The 16,512-nt window shown below is 37.4% G+C and overlaps 1 protein-coding gene across 3 annotated transcripts in view; it reads left to right on the forward strand.

Moving 5' to 3' along the window:
- The window catches only part of LOC139940300 (uncharacterized), a 77,781-nt gene that overhangs the window by 51,953 nt on the left and 9,316 nt on the right, over window positions 1-16,512 (forward strand). For 2 of the 3 annotated variants that reach the window (XM_071936493.1, XM_071936495.1), the window contains exons 19-28: window positions 408-508; window positions 1,898-2,003; window positions 4,332-4,485; window positions 5,805-5,871; window positions 6,751-6,817; window positions 7,983-8,071; window positions 10,617-10,737; window positions 11,751-11,792; window positions 13,525-13,599; window positions 13,914-14,016. In XM_071936493.1, coding sequence (XP_071792594.1) covers window positions 408-508; window positions 1,898-2,003; window positions 4,332-4,485; window positions 5,805-5,871; window positions 6,751-6,817; window positions 7,983-8,071; window positions 10,617-10,737; window positions 11,751-11,792; window positions 13,525-13,599; window positions 13,914-14,012 — 921 coding nt within the window. In that variant the 3' untranslated portion in view covers window positions 14,013-14,016. The remainder of the gene's footprint in view (window positions 1-407; window positions 509-1,897; window positions 2,004-4,331; window positions 4,486-5,804; window positions 5,872-6,750; window positions 6,818-7,982; window positions 8,072-10,616; window positions 10,738-11,750; window positions 11,793-13,524; window positions 13,600-13,913; window positions 14,017-16,512) is intronic. The other variant, XM_071936494.1, reaches the window with a different exon arrangement.

Raw genomic sequence — 16,512 nt, forward strand, 5'->3', positions numbered from 1 at the left:
CTGAAAAAAAAAAAAAAAAAAAAAATGCCAACCTGGTTGTCTTAAAAAATGTGTTTTGCGGCCATTTTGCAAAAGTCAAAAAGGCAGGACGCTAAACTTGCTTCTTTTTTTTTCATTGGCCTAAACACCAAGTTTTATTTGTATTATGAGTATGTTTAGCCAAATCAATTTGCAGAGCTTAATAAATCAAGTCTCATAAGGGGTTGATTTGATTGATTTGATTTGATTTGATTTGATTTAATTCGGTAAAGTGGCTTTTGTGCCTTTAAATTTTAATTCTTACCTTTATTTTCTAGTATTGTCATTCAAATTAAATTCGGCTTCTGGCCACGACTTTTGAAATGTTCTAAAATAACAATTTAATAGTAAATAACAAAGCAATTATGTATTAAACTTTGACCCTTTAGCCACCGAAGGATACCCAAACACTCGACACCATTTCTCAGGTTGGATGCTACGTGTCGATTGCTGCATTGATTGTGGCTCTAGGACTCCTGTTATACCTCAAGTGAGTAATCATAAACACCTGTTTTGTTTGATTCTTATTTATTAATTTTGGTTTTTACCCATACACCGATGTGTGTTAGCACTGTATACTCGGTACTTCCCTGAGTCTTGTGAAAAACTATCACATGCATATTATACTCACTTACTCACTCAGTTGACCCAAGTTGTCGCGTTGCAGCATGTCTGAGTCGGGCTCTATGGCTGACACGCCAAACAACTCTATCCTGCATACAGCTGATTAGCACCTCCTTGTTGCATATAACTCGAGTGGGATTCGAACCCACGACCCTAGCAACCCCAGAGCAGCGTCTCACCAACTAGACTACCGAGATTGCCCGGTAGCTAAAGGCTTGAAAAATACTTTCATACAAAGCTTAGTAAAAGTCGAGTTGGATTCAAAACTTTGCATGGTGGATATATGATATCGAAAAAAGGTTGCAGTAAGACCATGTAATGACTCTCTCTGAGTGAGTTAGGGGGTGGTTCTGAAAAGAACTGTTGTTTTAACTTGATGTTTTGATCAGTATGCTCTTATCGTCTTCTGGAGAAAGCTGGACTCTGATGCTGCATGCGCCTAAGTACTATTGATACGGATTAGCTTGGTTAGTAAAAGTCAACGAACTGCCATTTGAATGACACCCCCCCCCCAATGCTTATTTCAATTGAAGTAAACTACATATTTAAAAGTATTTAACCCTTGGCTCTTTCCAGAACCGGCACTACTCAAAAGAAATTTCACATGGTGTTACCGCAAACCTCTGTTAGATATTTTAGAGTTCTTAAAATCCCTGAAAAAAAAAATCAAAAGGCAATTTGTCAAGGTTGTTGAGTATTTCTTTTATTGAAAAATAGACAATGAATTGCATTTTCAATGATGTTTGTTACTTTTCTGAAAAAAGGAACATTACAGTATTGTTTTTGCTGGCAAAACAGTTGCTGTCAGTGTACACTTTATGTAATCCATCATATACGTAAACTGACAAACTTGTAAAAGTTTGTGATTTATCGGCCATCTGGCTCACAAGAGAATAGTGACAAACTGGTTTTAAATTTTGCACTGCAGCAATGCCAAAACAAAAATGAATAAAATGCTCACTGAGCGATAAACTCCAAATTAGATAATTTATTTCTCATTAAGTATGACATTTCAGACAGAAACATTTAAGGGATGTTTGCTACTATCATCATCATTAGACCGTGTAAGTTTTACGTAAATCTGTGATTTTCACGATTTTTGTTTCTTACCAATTCTTTTTATGTGAGCAATACGGCCAAAGGAATTTCCCATGCAGGGACAATAAAGTTGTATTGTATTGTATTGTATTGTATTGTATTGTATTGTATTGTAATGTATTATATTGTAACGTTCCTTTAAACCTATCCTGCACAGGTCGTCATTGTCATCAGAACGCATTATTATCCACATTCACCTTATGAGCGTCACCCTTGTTGCGTTGACCATCTATGTGCTTGGTATCGGGGCAACTGATAATGAAGTAAGTAAAGATTAATTCTGATAGAGTCATTAATGGTTTATTTATTCAAAAATATTAAAATAAAATAAAAACTGGCAGTAAAAAAAAACTGAATTCCGGTCTTAATTTACAATTTGTCAGTTAATACAATAAAAAGGCAGTGACATGTAATACAACTTAAAAAGCAAAAAAACATTAAAATGCACAAACGCCTTAGACCCCAAAGGTCACAAGGCAAAAGACCCAGAATTGCACAAAAACATCTAAATCACAGAACAGTCCCTAACCAGGTCTGGAAAGCACTGCACATGAACAACCGTAAAAAAAAAAAAAAAAAAAGGCATTGGGTGGAGAATTAGGTCAACTTTGAGTTTGATTGAACTCCTGCGTTTGGTATTTATGCTTAATGCAGGCACTGGATATGTTTGGTCATTGTCAAGCAACAGTAGATCACAACATCTGCAAAATAAACAAAATCTGTGAAAATTTTGACTTACTTAGTCATCGAAGTTGCAAAAAAATAATGAAAGAAAAAAACACCCTTGTTAAACAAAATTGTGTGCTTAATGATGTATAATTAAAGGCTTCAGGCCTGAAGTCTTTTAATATTGGAGTAAAAAATTACCTCTTTCCTAATAACTGCGTTACTTCAGAGGGAGTCGTTTCTCTTTACATGTACAGTATGTGCCTTCTTCATTAGGCCAATAACATTCATGTAATCTTTCTCAGTTCCCTGGGGAGTAAACAACCCTTGGCTGTGGCGGCGACACTCCAGTGTTTTTTTCATACACAATGTCAACCTTCGTGCAGGTACACATTTATACCTCCGGGTGAAGAGAAGCAATTTAAAGTATTTTGCTCAAGGACATTAGTGCCGTGACCAGGGCCCAATTTCATAGAGCTGCTAAGCACAAAAATTTGCTAAGCATGAAATTTCTGTCTTGATAAAAACAGGATAACCAGCCAAATTTCCACGTGATTTTCAGGATAAGCAAACAACAGCTGAATACCAGTAACAAGCAATATACAACAAATGGAAATTTAGTCGATAATCCTGTTTTTATGAAGGAAGAAATTTCATGCTAAGCAAATTTTGGTGCTTAGCAGCTCTATGAAATTGGGCCCAGGTTTTGAACCCACACTCCAAGGGTTTAACCACCAGTACTTGAATTCAATGCTCTCAACCACTAGACACCCTGGGGAGTCATGGCCGAGCAGACAAGAGCACCGAACTTGAGTTTTGGTATTTCTGTTCAGCTGAGTGTGGGTTCGAGTCCCGGTTATGATACTTGTGTTCCTGAGCAAGACACTTAAGTATAAATGCTTCTCATCACCCAGGGGTAATTGGGTACCTGTGAGGGCAAAGATGGTTCTTGTGGTTGACTTAGCTATAGTAGCGCATATTTGTTGTAGAGTCTGCATACTCCCCAGGGAGTTGAGGTGGTTTGAGGAATCAATTAAATGGCCAAATGGCCAGCCGTCGATTTCACCAAACTCTTCCTAACTGAGGATTAATCTTAGGACTTAGGACGAGTTCAGCTCCGTATCCGAAAACGTTAGGACACATTGAACCCATCCTACGTTAGAACGGGTTACTCGTCCTAACTCGAGATAAGATTAATCCTAGCGTTTCGTGAGATCAGCTGCAGGGTTAATAATATTGGTAACGCTGTGAGACGCCCTTCCCTTACTATTACTATTACTATTACTATTACTATTACTATTACTATTACTATTACTATTACTATTACTATTACTATTACTATTACTATTACTATTACTATTACTATTACTATTACTATTACTATTACTATTACTATTACTATTACTATTACTATTATTATTATTATTATTATTATTATTATTATTATTATTTATGGGATCACATAAATAACAAATGCTATCATGTTTAAGAAGTAACTATAAATGCTGAATAGCTTTTGAGTGATGTTGGCTCTGAAAAGAGCTGGTGAGGTATCAACGATTCGAACAGTATACTCTGCTTGTCTTCAGGGGAATGCTTGACTGTCGGTGGTGATGTTTTAAGTAGTGCTTGAGGGATGCACATTTTGGTGGGAAGTATCCAAGCTATTTAGTATTCATAGTTACTTCTTATTTTTCACACCTTGAAAGCTTCAAACACCAAAGACCCTTCGCATGTGACGTCACACGCTAAAAAAATGCCCTCACTGGGATCGAAAAGCGCCCTCACTGGTGTCAAAGGAGGCAAATGCTTGGATGATAGTTGTTCTTTGTGCGTGAAAAGTTGCACGTTGGTGTAGCGTTTCGCGTTATGCAAGGGGTCTATTTGCTATCATGTTTTTTATTTTATTTTTTTATTCGTTGCAGGTATTGTGCAAGGTGATCACCATCGCCCTTCACTTTTTCTTCATGTCCATGTTCAGCTGGATGCTGGTGGAGGGAATCCACCTCTATCGCCAAGTCATCTCCGTGTTCGAGAGCGAGAAATCACGCTTGTGGGTCTACTTCGCTGTCGGATGGGGTACGTTGATAATCAGTATTTATTTTATTACACACCCAATAGCACAAATAAGTCCGCTATATGTGAGCTATAATAACAATAGGCAGTCCCTCGATGTCAAGGAAGATGTTCTCCACAGTTGAACAAAGTTATTATGGTTGAGATAGTTGGTGCCTAAGGTGGCTCCGTCGATGATTCAGAAGTCCTATCTGTGAGCCACATACCCTCTAGCAGATGTCACAGGTTGTAGTTAAACGGAGGGTTGGACCATGGAGATGTCTTTCTCATTCCCACTCCTTTCTCAGCTGTCGCTTAGCGGTTGCCTGAGCTAGATGATTTGTTTCAAAGGTAGCAGTGCCTCAGTGCAACTATAGGACCTTGTCACATGGGGCCAATTTCATAGAGCCGCTTAAGCAAAAAATTTGCTTAAGCACGAAAATAGTTCGCTTATTTTACACACGTTACTAGCCAAAATTTCATGACATATACATTGCTTGTGACTGGTATTTAGCTGTTGTTTACTTAGCATAACAATTGAGTGGAGTCTTGGCCGGTAATCTGATTTTATTATGCCAGGATTTTTTTGCTTAAGCAAAATTTTGTGCTTAAGCAGCTCCATGAAATTGGGCCATGATCATGAGGCAACTTTTTCTTGCAACTTGGAGGCAACCAACTGCAGTGCATGCAATTGGAACACTTTGGTAGCACAGGAGTCATTATTCAAAACAATGCCTTACAATCCCAAAGAAAAAGATTTGAATATTAAAATGTGAATGCCTTTCTTTCATGGAGATTGCCTGAAACTTATTGTCTGTAAATTGCCTGTGTGACATGGCCCCAAGACTCCAATATTATTATTTTTTATTATAACTAATGTTGCATGAAAGATGCTCATTCCAAAAACATGATAAATTTGTGCTTCCCGTTTAAAGGCACTCTGGACACATTTTTATTTGTCAAAGACCAGTTATTCTCACTTAGTGTATCCCAACATTATGTATAAAATAGCAAACCTGTGAAAATTTGGGCTCAGTTGGTCATTAAGATTGCAAAAAAATAATGAAAAAAAAAACACTTCGAGAAAGACTTCAGGCCTGAAGTCTTTCTCAGATTCAAATATTTGAGTGAGAAATTACCTCTTTCTCAAAAATTATGTTACATCAGAGGGAGTCTTTTCTCACAATCTTTTATACTTTCAACAGCTCTCCATTGCTCAATCCCAAGTAAATTTGTATGCTAATATAAATTTTGAGTAATTACCGAGCTTGTGCAGTGCCATTTATGCTCCAGTCTCGGGGAGTTGTTAACAAAATTTGTTTTCCGTTGATTTTTTCATTTAGGAATCCCTGTTGTTGTTGTGATTATTGGAACCTCCATCTTCATTTCTGACTACGGAGTAAACACAACGTGAGTACATTTATTATTGGACTCTTACAGTCTCCCGATGAAGGACAGAGTAAACTGGCCGAAACATTCATCTTAGAACCACCAAGAACTTAGTAGAGATCTATCTACATGGTGTCACTGCAAATTGTCTGACGTTAAAAAGCCCTCTTCTGGTCTCTCACAGGCCGGAGGGGGAATAGACGTGCACTATTTACCGAATTATGCCAGTTCATATGTGATTTCTAGCACACCTCGGTCTTAAACGTGAAATAAGAAAAGAAATTTGGAATAGAAAGGAATTTTTGTAGTTGTTGTTTACAGTTCATGTCTAGAGAGGGCGCTGTAACCAGTCAAAAATTAAAAGACTAGTGCCCGCTTGGGCACTTTTCCCGGAAAACATGCGCGCCCGATCGCTAGACTATATTAGTTCACCCCACGTGACCTTTTTTCAGCCAATCAGAATACAGAACAAGCAAGAGGTGTATTATAAATTTGATTAATGACTTGTACAATTACTTGCTTGGTCACAATGTACCGCTTTAATTTGAATTCCTCGGACTATAAAGACAGTTGCTGTGTCAAATGGTTCGGGGCAAGATTTTGTATGACGACCTCCAGATGAGCAATCGGAGGTACCATTGTGACATACATATCTCGTCGACTAGCCCGGTCGGCCATTTATGGGAGCTGATTTTCTACCCTCCGCCCAGGTAGTAGTAAAAAAGCCGGACAGTTCTTTTTGAAACTCAGAAGTCCCGAACAATCCGAAAAATCTGCTTCGTGGTAGTAGAATATATAGCAAGACAGTTCTCTGAAGAACAAACACTACCTGGCAAATAGATACACACATGGTGTTACTGCAACCCAAATAATAGTAATGTTTTTGTGTTTCTTTTAAAGGGTATGCTGGTTGAATCCTGCCGATAGTATCTGGGTTTTCATGGGACCCATAATTCCGACAATTGCGGTGAGTATTCAAAATTTAGAGGGTTGGGTACTATTTGCAGGACGCAAAACACAATGTCCACAGATTTACACTAAACTTATGTGGTTTGAAGATAATAATGGTAGAAAGCCCCTTATTACTTGCTGAGGTGCTGTGGTTTTTGAATAATTAGTAAAATAATGTCACAAAAATAATTTTCGTCTCAAGGAGACAAATATAATTGTATTTATGTACAGCACCTCAGCAAGTTTTATTTTAAGGGAAGCTTTCTACCATTATTATCTTCAAATCGTGTAAGTTTAATATAAATCTGTGGCCATTGTGTTTTGGTTAATCCTGTATGAATGTAGACTATTTCATATATATACAATAAAACTAACTTGTGAAAATTTTGTTTCAAAAGGGGGTAGCTTTTTTGAGATATTGATATTTGTTACGGAAACCTGAAGCGGTTATGTCCACCCACCAAGAATAGTCTGTAATTGGAATACGCAATCTGAGAAACAGGTCTGCATAGAGCGATTCTGAAATTGAACATTATTTTAATCCTTTCTCTGTTACAGGATCTATGTACTTATTGTAGGACAAAAAACACAATGTCCACAGATTTACACTAAACTTACTCAGTTTGAAGATAATCGTAGTAGAAAGCTTCCCTGAAAATATTACTTGCTGAGGTGCTGTAGTTTTGGGGAAATGGGTAAAACAATTTCATGAAAATTATTTTAGCATCTAAAAACGTATTTTCATGACATTGTGTTACTCATTTCTCAAAAACTACAGCACCTCAGCAACTAATATTTTAAGGTGCGCTTTCTACTATCATTATCTTCAAACGGTGTAAGTTTAATGCAAATCTGTAGGCATTGTGTTTTGTGTTACAAAAAGTACCCAAATCCTTTAAAGGATTTGGGTACTTTTTGTATTAATATTAATATGTAACATTAATACAATTTTAAAATTGTGATGTGTTTGTAGTGGCTTGGCACCTCTGAAAAACAGTGTTTCACTGAGAGGTTTCCCCAGGGTAAAGAAGAAAAGAAAAAAAAAAAAAAAAAAATTGTGTTCTTGCCAAATAACTTTTGAAAGTTCAAAATATGCCTGACCAGTTTTGTGAAATTCTTACAAACAAATTTCAATGAGGATTATTGTACTAAACTTACTAAATTGTATTTTTCCCCTGAAGGTTAACCTTGTCGTGCTGATCATGGTGTCCCGTATTGTGATGTCGGCTTCGAAGCTTCAACAAGAAAAACCAGCATTTAATAGTGTCAAGTAAGCCTTTTATATGTCTGAGTGATGTACAGGGTGTCTCAAAAAACAATATAGACTTTTAAAATGGCTGCCGAATACCAAATAAATGTGATGCGATCAAGCTAGATGAGTCAGTTGTCGGCAATTTTATTACGGAGAAACAAGTCAAAACAGGACAATAGGGGGTAACATTTTCAATTTTTTTTATTTTTTTTGTAGATTCAAGTGCCAAAATGTCTCTATTTTACATTGGTGACTTCCTTTCTGATTAACGTTAAAATTAGCATTGGAATAAAGTTAGCTGATGTACATTGTGAGAGACAGAAATCAACAAAAGCTTGAAAACAATGTTTGCGAAGGTTTATTGTTACACGGAAAGTTGTGCACACAAGTTCTCAAAAATTTCCTGTCATCTCAACGGCAAAAAATAATTCAAACGTGATTGAAAACAATCGCAACATACCTTTGAAAATGAATACGAGAGTCTCTGTTACCTAGAGATAACTTCTGCACCTAAAAATTCTTTCTAAAAATTCAATCATATCACTGTATTCTTTGTTTATTAAAAAACACCGATAAGTTTATCACCAAAAAAACGGAGATCGCCATTACTGTGTGTGCATTGCGCATGCGGTGCACGGTACATTACCATTACGGTTTGTACTACACATAGAAAAACCACAACTCGTGCTTCACATGCGTTGCGATGTCAGGCCTTTCGACCTTTAAACCCTTCAGGGGATTTTTACTATGGGGCACCAAGCGCTATGTTTTCATGTCGAGATTGCGTTCTATCTACGGCTGTTTGCTGCATGTTATTTGCCTGTTCAGAACTAAAATTCCGACTCGTCAAACTTTGAAAGCGTTCGGCACAGTATTCAAAGTAATATGTGGGGCGCCTGTGGGATGTATGTGCGTGCTAAAAAAGGGTTTTAAACCCTTTCTCTTTGTTTCAGTCACTCATAACTCTAGGTGTTCTCCTTTCACAACTTTTGAACAAAAGGTTGTATGAACATGGAGTTTTCAAAGAAGTAAAGCATACATGTAGCTTTTGCACTTTTCAGTTGTATAAACATTTTTTTAAATGACGGGTCAACAAATAACTCATTTTGCTTGATCGCATCACGTATGATTCTGGGGAAAAAGGTTTATATGTATGGATAGCTTGTGGACTCAACTTTTATATGACACAAAAAAGTCGTGATTGGGTGAGCACTGCTCATTTTTATAAAGGGTATGAAAATTATGTTGCACAGTAATTAGCCTTCCAATTTGTGAGAGGTAAGTCCTGTGGAGCTTACAAAATTCACGCCAAGATGTCGGCTACTTATTCTTTAGTGAGCAGTGCTCACCCAGGCATTAATCACTTTTCGGACTTTTTGGTGTCATATGAAAGTTGAGTCCATAAACTATCCATACATCTAAACCTTTTCCCCAAGAATCATGTATTTTTTATTCGACAGCCATATCAAAAGTGTATAGTTGTTTTTTGAGGCACACAGTATTTTATTATTATTTTTTTCTTTTTCTGCAGTGGAGGCTGCCCATGCTTTTATCAGCCACAGTCTGGTATAAGAATCTGAGGCTTTGACATTGCAAGAAAGAGTTTGATACGTTATCCTTAATTGTGGCTGTAAATTAATCTAAATAGCCGTGGTATACAAGTAGTTGTAAACACACTCACTTAATCATTTTATAAAAATTTGCAATTCAGTTTGATTGGCACTTTGTGCACCAAGGAACGACTGATTTACGTGTTGTGGCTGAGTGTGTTAGAACACCAGACTCAGACTCTGGTGTTTCTGATCAGCTGAGTTTGGGTTCGAGTCCCTGTCATGACACCTGTGTCCTTGAGCAAGATACTTAACTATTATTGCTGCATCTTTCAGATAGGACAATGAGATGTTTCAAAAGAATTTTTTTAATTTGGTCCACAACCAACTCATTTTGCTTGACAGCATCAACATTTGTGTCCTTAGAAAGACACTTTAGTAAGACACTTTTTACATGTATTCAGCATTCATAAATACCCCAGACAGTTTCTCCATTTTGATTGGTTGAGAGGACATCATGTGGGGGTGTTTAAACGGATGATATAATCACAGCCAGAAGTGTTTAAACACAGTTAGCCTATGTGTGGTCACTGAATCAGCAACATAATAACCTTGTTCATCTCTTTGTACTTTAACCAAGCAGAAAGCTGAATTTATCCCTGAAAGTTTGAGGGTTCTGAAGCTTGGTGGGTTTAAACCACTATTCATAAAAAACCCAGACAGTTTCGCTTCTCCTAATTGTATTTTTAAAAACATTTTTTAACAAAAGGGCATTTGTGAATGGGAATAAAAGAGTGGTGACTCGTTCTTAAACATTCGTTTAAAACCTTGCAGGGTTGTTGCCGTACGCTATCACACGGCAACGACACTGCCGGTTTTAAACTGCCGTTTAAGAACTCATCAATACCCTTTTATTGCCATAGTTTAAAACCTCTTCACCACACATTGACTCCCTAGTTGTAAGTCATGCCTGTATGGCTATAATTACTACTGTTCTTTTTGTTTCTTCCTAGGGCTGGGTTGCGTAGCTCTTTGCTTCTGCTGCCAATCATGGGAGTCACCTGGATCTTCGGCTACTTTCAGGCTTTCAACCCAGTCTTTAACTATGCATTCGTCACTCTGAATTCTTTTCAGGTATTTATCTGCATTACTAAATGCCGGCTTCATATTTCTGGATCCCTCCCTTAATCCCTTCCCTCTTGTTTTTTATATAAATGGATATGCATTTGTTTGTTCTTGTTTATGCCTCTGAAGAAGGTCCGGTTTGGATTGAAAGCTAAGGCCATCTACCCTACTAATTATATAATAATATTAATAATAGTGGCAACGGGTGATACCACTACACCAACCTGACAGCCCAAATTGTTGTTTGGACTCTGGTTTCACTCAAAATCTTTTGTGAGCGGATCATTGTTGGATTTTTTTAAACAAATTAATAACTGACTGGTGTAATGGACGAAATGAAAAATCTTATTCGGGAGAAAAAAAGTAAATTGAATTGAATTGTCATGCACGTGTGGGCTATTCTTGTCAGGTAGTTCTTATTGTAAACTTTCATATCCTAAGATACTAAGTAATCTGTAAACGACTCATAATTTGAATATATTTATAAAACTTTGTAAAATGTGTAAGTTTAAATGTAGGGCAGCAATGAAATAAATGAGTGCAAACACAAATACAAATTAGTTTTCATACATGTTACAGGCCTTGAACTTATCTAGAAGGAGCACTTTTCCTGTGGTAAGGGGCACTTCTATGAGTAAGATGTAAATTTGTATTGGAACCTTGCAGAGGGCACCAAAGCAAAAGCACAGGGCCCAATTTCATAGAGCTGCTAAGCACAAAAATTTGCTAAGCATGAACTTTCTTCCCCAATAAAAACAGGACTTCCAGCCAAATTTCCACTTGTTACATAATGCTTGTTACTGGTATTCAGCTTTTGTTTACTTATCCTGAAAATCACATGGAAATTTGGTTGGTAAACCTGTTTTTATCAAGGAAGAAATTTCATGCTAGGCAAATTTTTGTGCTTAGCAGCTCTATGAAATTGGGCCCAGGTCACCGCTGTGGGTTATTTCAAAGCCTGCTGTTGTAATAACTCAAGTTATATTTTGTTTAATACTTTTTCAAATTCTGTGTTTTTGTAGGGGTTCTTCATGGCCCTGTTCCACTGCTTCATGAGTACTGAGGTATGTAAAGACAATAGTTGTTAAAGGCAGTGGACACTATTGGTAATTACTCAAAATAATTATCAGCATAAAACCTCACTTGGTAATGAGAAATGGGGAGAGGTTGATAGTATAAAACATTGTGAGAAACGGCTCCCTCTGAAGTGACGTAGTATTCGACAAAGAAGTTATTTTCCACGAATTTGATTTCGAGACCTCAGATTTAGAATTTGAGGTCTCGAAATCAAGCATCTGAAAGCACACAACTTCGTGTGACAAGGGCGTTTTTTTCTTTCATAGTTATCTCGCAACGCCGACGACCAAAGACACTGGACACCTTTGGTAATTGTCAAAGACCATTCTTCTCACGTGGTGTATCTCAACAAATGCACAAAATAACAAACCTCTGAAATTTCACGAGAATAATGGGAGAAACAGCACCCTTGTCGCACGAAGTTGGGTGCTTTCTGATGCTTGATTTCGAGACCTCAGCTGAGGTCTCCAAATCAAAACAAATACTTTACTGAGAAATCACTTCTTCCTCAAAAACTACATTACTTCAGAGGGAGCCGTTTCTCACACTGTTTTTTTTATTATTATCAACAGCTCACCATTGCTTTTTATCAAGTAGATTTTTATGCTAAAGATTATTTTGAGTAATTACCAATAGTGTCCAGCGACTTGACCAGGAAGGATCGGACTTTTGAGAAATGACAAGTGCTTTTCATCTTTTGTTTGTGAAGCTATTTCTGCCGAAGGCAAGGCAGGAAATTTTTGTCATTTTACAATTTGTGTCACCCATGTTTCCTTGCACCAAATTATCTAATGCATACATTGAAAATGATTTTGTTGTAGAAAGTACATCACCACATTTTCTTTTAATGCAATTTTACTTTCTGTTGTTATTTATCTGGAAGAAAGATGCCAAAATACACGTAGAATGAGATACAATTAAATTCAAAAATGGTTTATTAAAACATGTCTCGCAGTTAAAAACTGAATTGCACATGTCAACATCATGTTAAAAAAATTACATCAAATAGAAATTAACAAAGAAAAGGATATTAAACAAGATATTAAGTTTGGTTGAGCTGCATGTACAGTGCCCGTATTCAAAAATTTTGCAATAAAATCTACACAATCATATTTTTTTAAAGTTTCACCCCTGTTGGCATAATTTGGCTCGTTTCTCTGTACTGATATTTCTGACAAACAACTCACTTAGCTTGATCGTATCACACTAACCTTCTTGTCTTGTCATTTTCTTTGATATTCGCAAGCTTCAGGCATGATGCCAGGTTTGCAAACTTTTTATGTTGTGGGACCATGCAATATCAAGTTGAATGACTTTTCGACTGTGTTCTATTTGATACTCCTGACCATCATCCGTGTCTCGGATCAATGCATAGTGGACAATATTTTGATTTATTCTAGGGGAGATCTGTGCTGGGCGGCACAATGTATTTTGCTCAGAGTGCAGGGCTAAAACTTGTGGGTTCCGGCAGGCCCGCCCAGCACACCGCCCACCGTGGCTACAACACTGCTCCAGGGATTATCAAAGGGAGACAAGTCAACATTACAATGTTCCTCCTTAAATTTGGAGCATGGTTTCAGACATTTTAGTAAGCGATCACTCTCACACCTGGAAGGGCATAGCGAAGTACTCCCTTATGCTTTCAGGTGTTAGTGGCATGCAGTTCTTGTCATGTAGCCGTTGTTAGATACCGTCGAATGATTGTGTCTTTTTTAACAGGTTAACAACGCCCTCAAACAGAAGATCCGACGTGTGAAGGACAGCAGCATGGGTGGCGCCTCATCTGTGGACTCGGTAAGAAATCTCAAAGTTTGTTACCTCTTTCCTCCCAAATCATGAATTTCATTTACAGCATCTGATCGAGAAAAAAAAAAATGAAGCATACATGTCCTTTGAATCCTGACGACCTTGCTAACACAAGGCTTTTGAACTGACATGGTACGTGAACATAAGCTGGTGAAGCAAAAAAGAAAACAAAGCATGAAAAAAAAATAATAACGGGTCCTCATTTTTTTATAACCACGTTTCGAGGGGAGCTTGCATTTTTGCGTGGACTTGATTTCTTTTTCCATTTTTGATGTTTAAACAAATACCATTCCTAACCCCAGCTCCATCCTAAATGCCTCATGACTGCTGACAAAGCCCCACTGTACACGGTTATTTCACCATTGGACATCGGAGATGATCTTCTGTATGACATGAAATAGCTGGGTGAGTGAGTGGTCAATCTCTGATCAAAATCAAATCCGAAAAAAAATCGAAACAAAAACAAATTCGCTAAAATTTCTGGAAGTTTTTTTGACAAAAAACTTTTTGCTGTGTCGGTGTACGTGACAAAATTTCTGGTGGTGCACATTTTTTTAAACACTTCACTACTGTCTTTGTTCACGCCTTCATTCAGCATTATATACATCACCAGCAATTTCACTTGCCATAGTATTTTTTTAGTTGCGTGGTTTTTTATTTTTTATGTGACACTTACACCAAGCCAAAAAATTACAAGTAAAAAGACGTTTGCTGCAAATCACACTTATTAAACTTGCTTTTAAATTGTTGCTTGAGAAATTCAATGGTAAAAAAAAAACACCTACAAATTGTGTATAAAAGCAGAGATTGCATTGAATGCATTTAGCATGGAGGCTGGAGCTAAGGCACACACACTAGCCATGTCTGAAATGGTTGTTAAATGGCTGTGGCTTAAATGACTGTGAATTAGTCATGGCGACTTTATTTCTGCCCATGTAGCGTATCGCCAAACATGACCAATTCAGACATGGCTTCTTCTATTCTCCGCTTTATCTCATCTCTGGCACATCCACAATGGGGCGACGGGTACAGGTGGGGGTCGGGGGACAGGGATGTCTATTTATTATGAGGCTTGCGACCCACAAATATATAAGATTAATATAGTTTATCTTTATCCCCTTCCGATCCCCCCCTTCTCTAGAAAAACTTTTTAAAACAAAAGCAAGAAGGAAGATTTAATGCACACAGAAAGGTGACAGTAGATTTTTAGTGGTCTATCACTAACCAAAATCACAGCTTCATTGAAAAAAAAAAAAACATTTTTAAAACAACAGCAAGAAAGAAGAGTTATTTCACATAGAAATATATCAGTAAATTTTCTAAGTGGTCTATCACAAACAGAAATGAAAACTTCTTTGACCAACGCCTCTCTGAGCCCCAAAATAATTTCCCTACCCAACTTGCTTCTCTCTGGTTCCTGCAGTCCAAAACAAATTCTTCATGGTGCAGTTGTGTTTGTTACAGCACCAGCTTGAAAGCTAAATCTGATGGCCGGACCCCTTGTATATGACACAGTATTAAAAAGGGCGTGTCACAAACGAAGACGTCAGCTAAAGCTTCGGCTAGATCGTATGTGTCTGCCTATTCTTCAACACAGGCAGATGCGCTGAGCGAGCTAGCAGTAGCTGGAGCCGAAGTCGCCGTTTCGGACACGGCCCAAGCTTACACACAGCACCCTCATTGAGGTCAAAAGAAGGCTCATGATTGGTTGGCAATTGTATCTGGTACATGTGTCTGTGTCTGACTTAAGCCATGGTGGCATATACAAGGGGTGTATTGTGAGGATACACTGTGCAAATGATGCTAATATTCAAACATTAGGTCCCACTTGAGTGCACAATTGTTTCCTTCATAATGTTAAAGTGACCGAAATGTTTGAATAAATGCAAAACTTGCGCATTCTATCGTCAAACAAATTACATTATTCTGAAAGCCATTTGCTAAGCTGGATCTTTTCTGCCTTGTTGCATAAATCCAATTAGTAAATGTGACTGGCTTTAGCAAAACCCTAAACTTTGACTCATTAGGGAAATGTTTGGGTATTTATCGTGAAGTATTTTCAAACTACTGCCAGAATCTAGAGAAAAAGCCGTAATGTGGTGACATTCTTTGAATCTGAATATGGTCCAAGGGGTCTATCTTTGCATGGCTCATGAGAAGGGAAGTTTGGGGTTTTGTAGAGAGGGGTTTCAAATGGATGTGTCAGGGATAGCACAATAGGGATTAGTGAATTTGTCTTTGTCAAAAAGTTATAGTTCTACGCTTTACAAGTCAGTACGCTTCTTTTGCTTGTTTGTTGTCGATGCTGTGTTGATGTTTAGGAAGCGGTTTACAATAAGGCCGAGTAAAAAAAGAAACATGTTTAGCGTCCCTGCCCGCTTCCTTTTTAGAGGCTGCCTCCTTTTTAATTTTTTCTTTATTTTGCTTTATTTATTTCTTTATTTATGTATTGTGTGTTTGAGCAGTAGAAAAAAACAATGGATATTTGGCATTTTGAAAAGAATGCCGGCCATCTTAAAAACAAAAATAAAAAGCCCCTCCTCCTTCCTTTTTTTGAGAAACCCGGACGCTAAACATGTTAATTTTTTTACTCGGCCTTATCATCATTTTCAGTAGAACCTTATTATAATGTCAGAAAAGTGAAATCCACTCAAGATGTCAGGGGACAAACTTTATGAGTTCTCTTTGACTCTGGTTCCAAAAGTCTGTTAATTTCTTGTTTGGGAATTTTTGTCTTCTTCTTGATTTGATTTATGATTGAAGTCCTACGCAGGTGGAATAAGTTTTAATAGCTCTAGAAAAAAACAAAGTTCTTTGGAAAATTAACTTTAAGGATGCTGAAGTGTACGGTTCAAGTGATGATAACTTTGAATGGTCTCCTACTTTGTGATTATTTACCAG

Source organism: Asterias amurensis, chromosome 8 (genome assembly GCF_032118995.1).
Source record: "Asterias amurensis chromosome 8, ASM3211899v1".
NCBI lineage: Eukaryota > Metazoa > Echinodermata > Asteroidea > Forcipulatida > Asteriidae > Asterias > Asterias amurensis.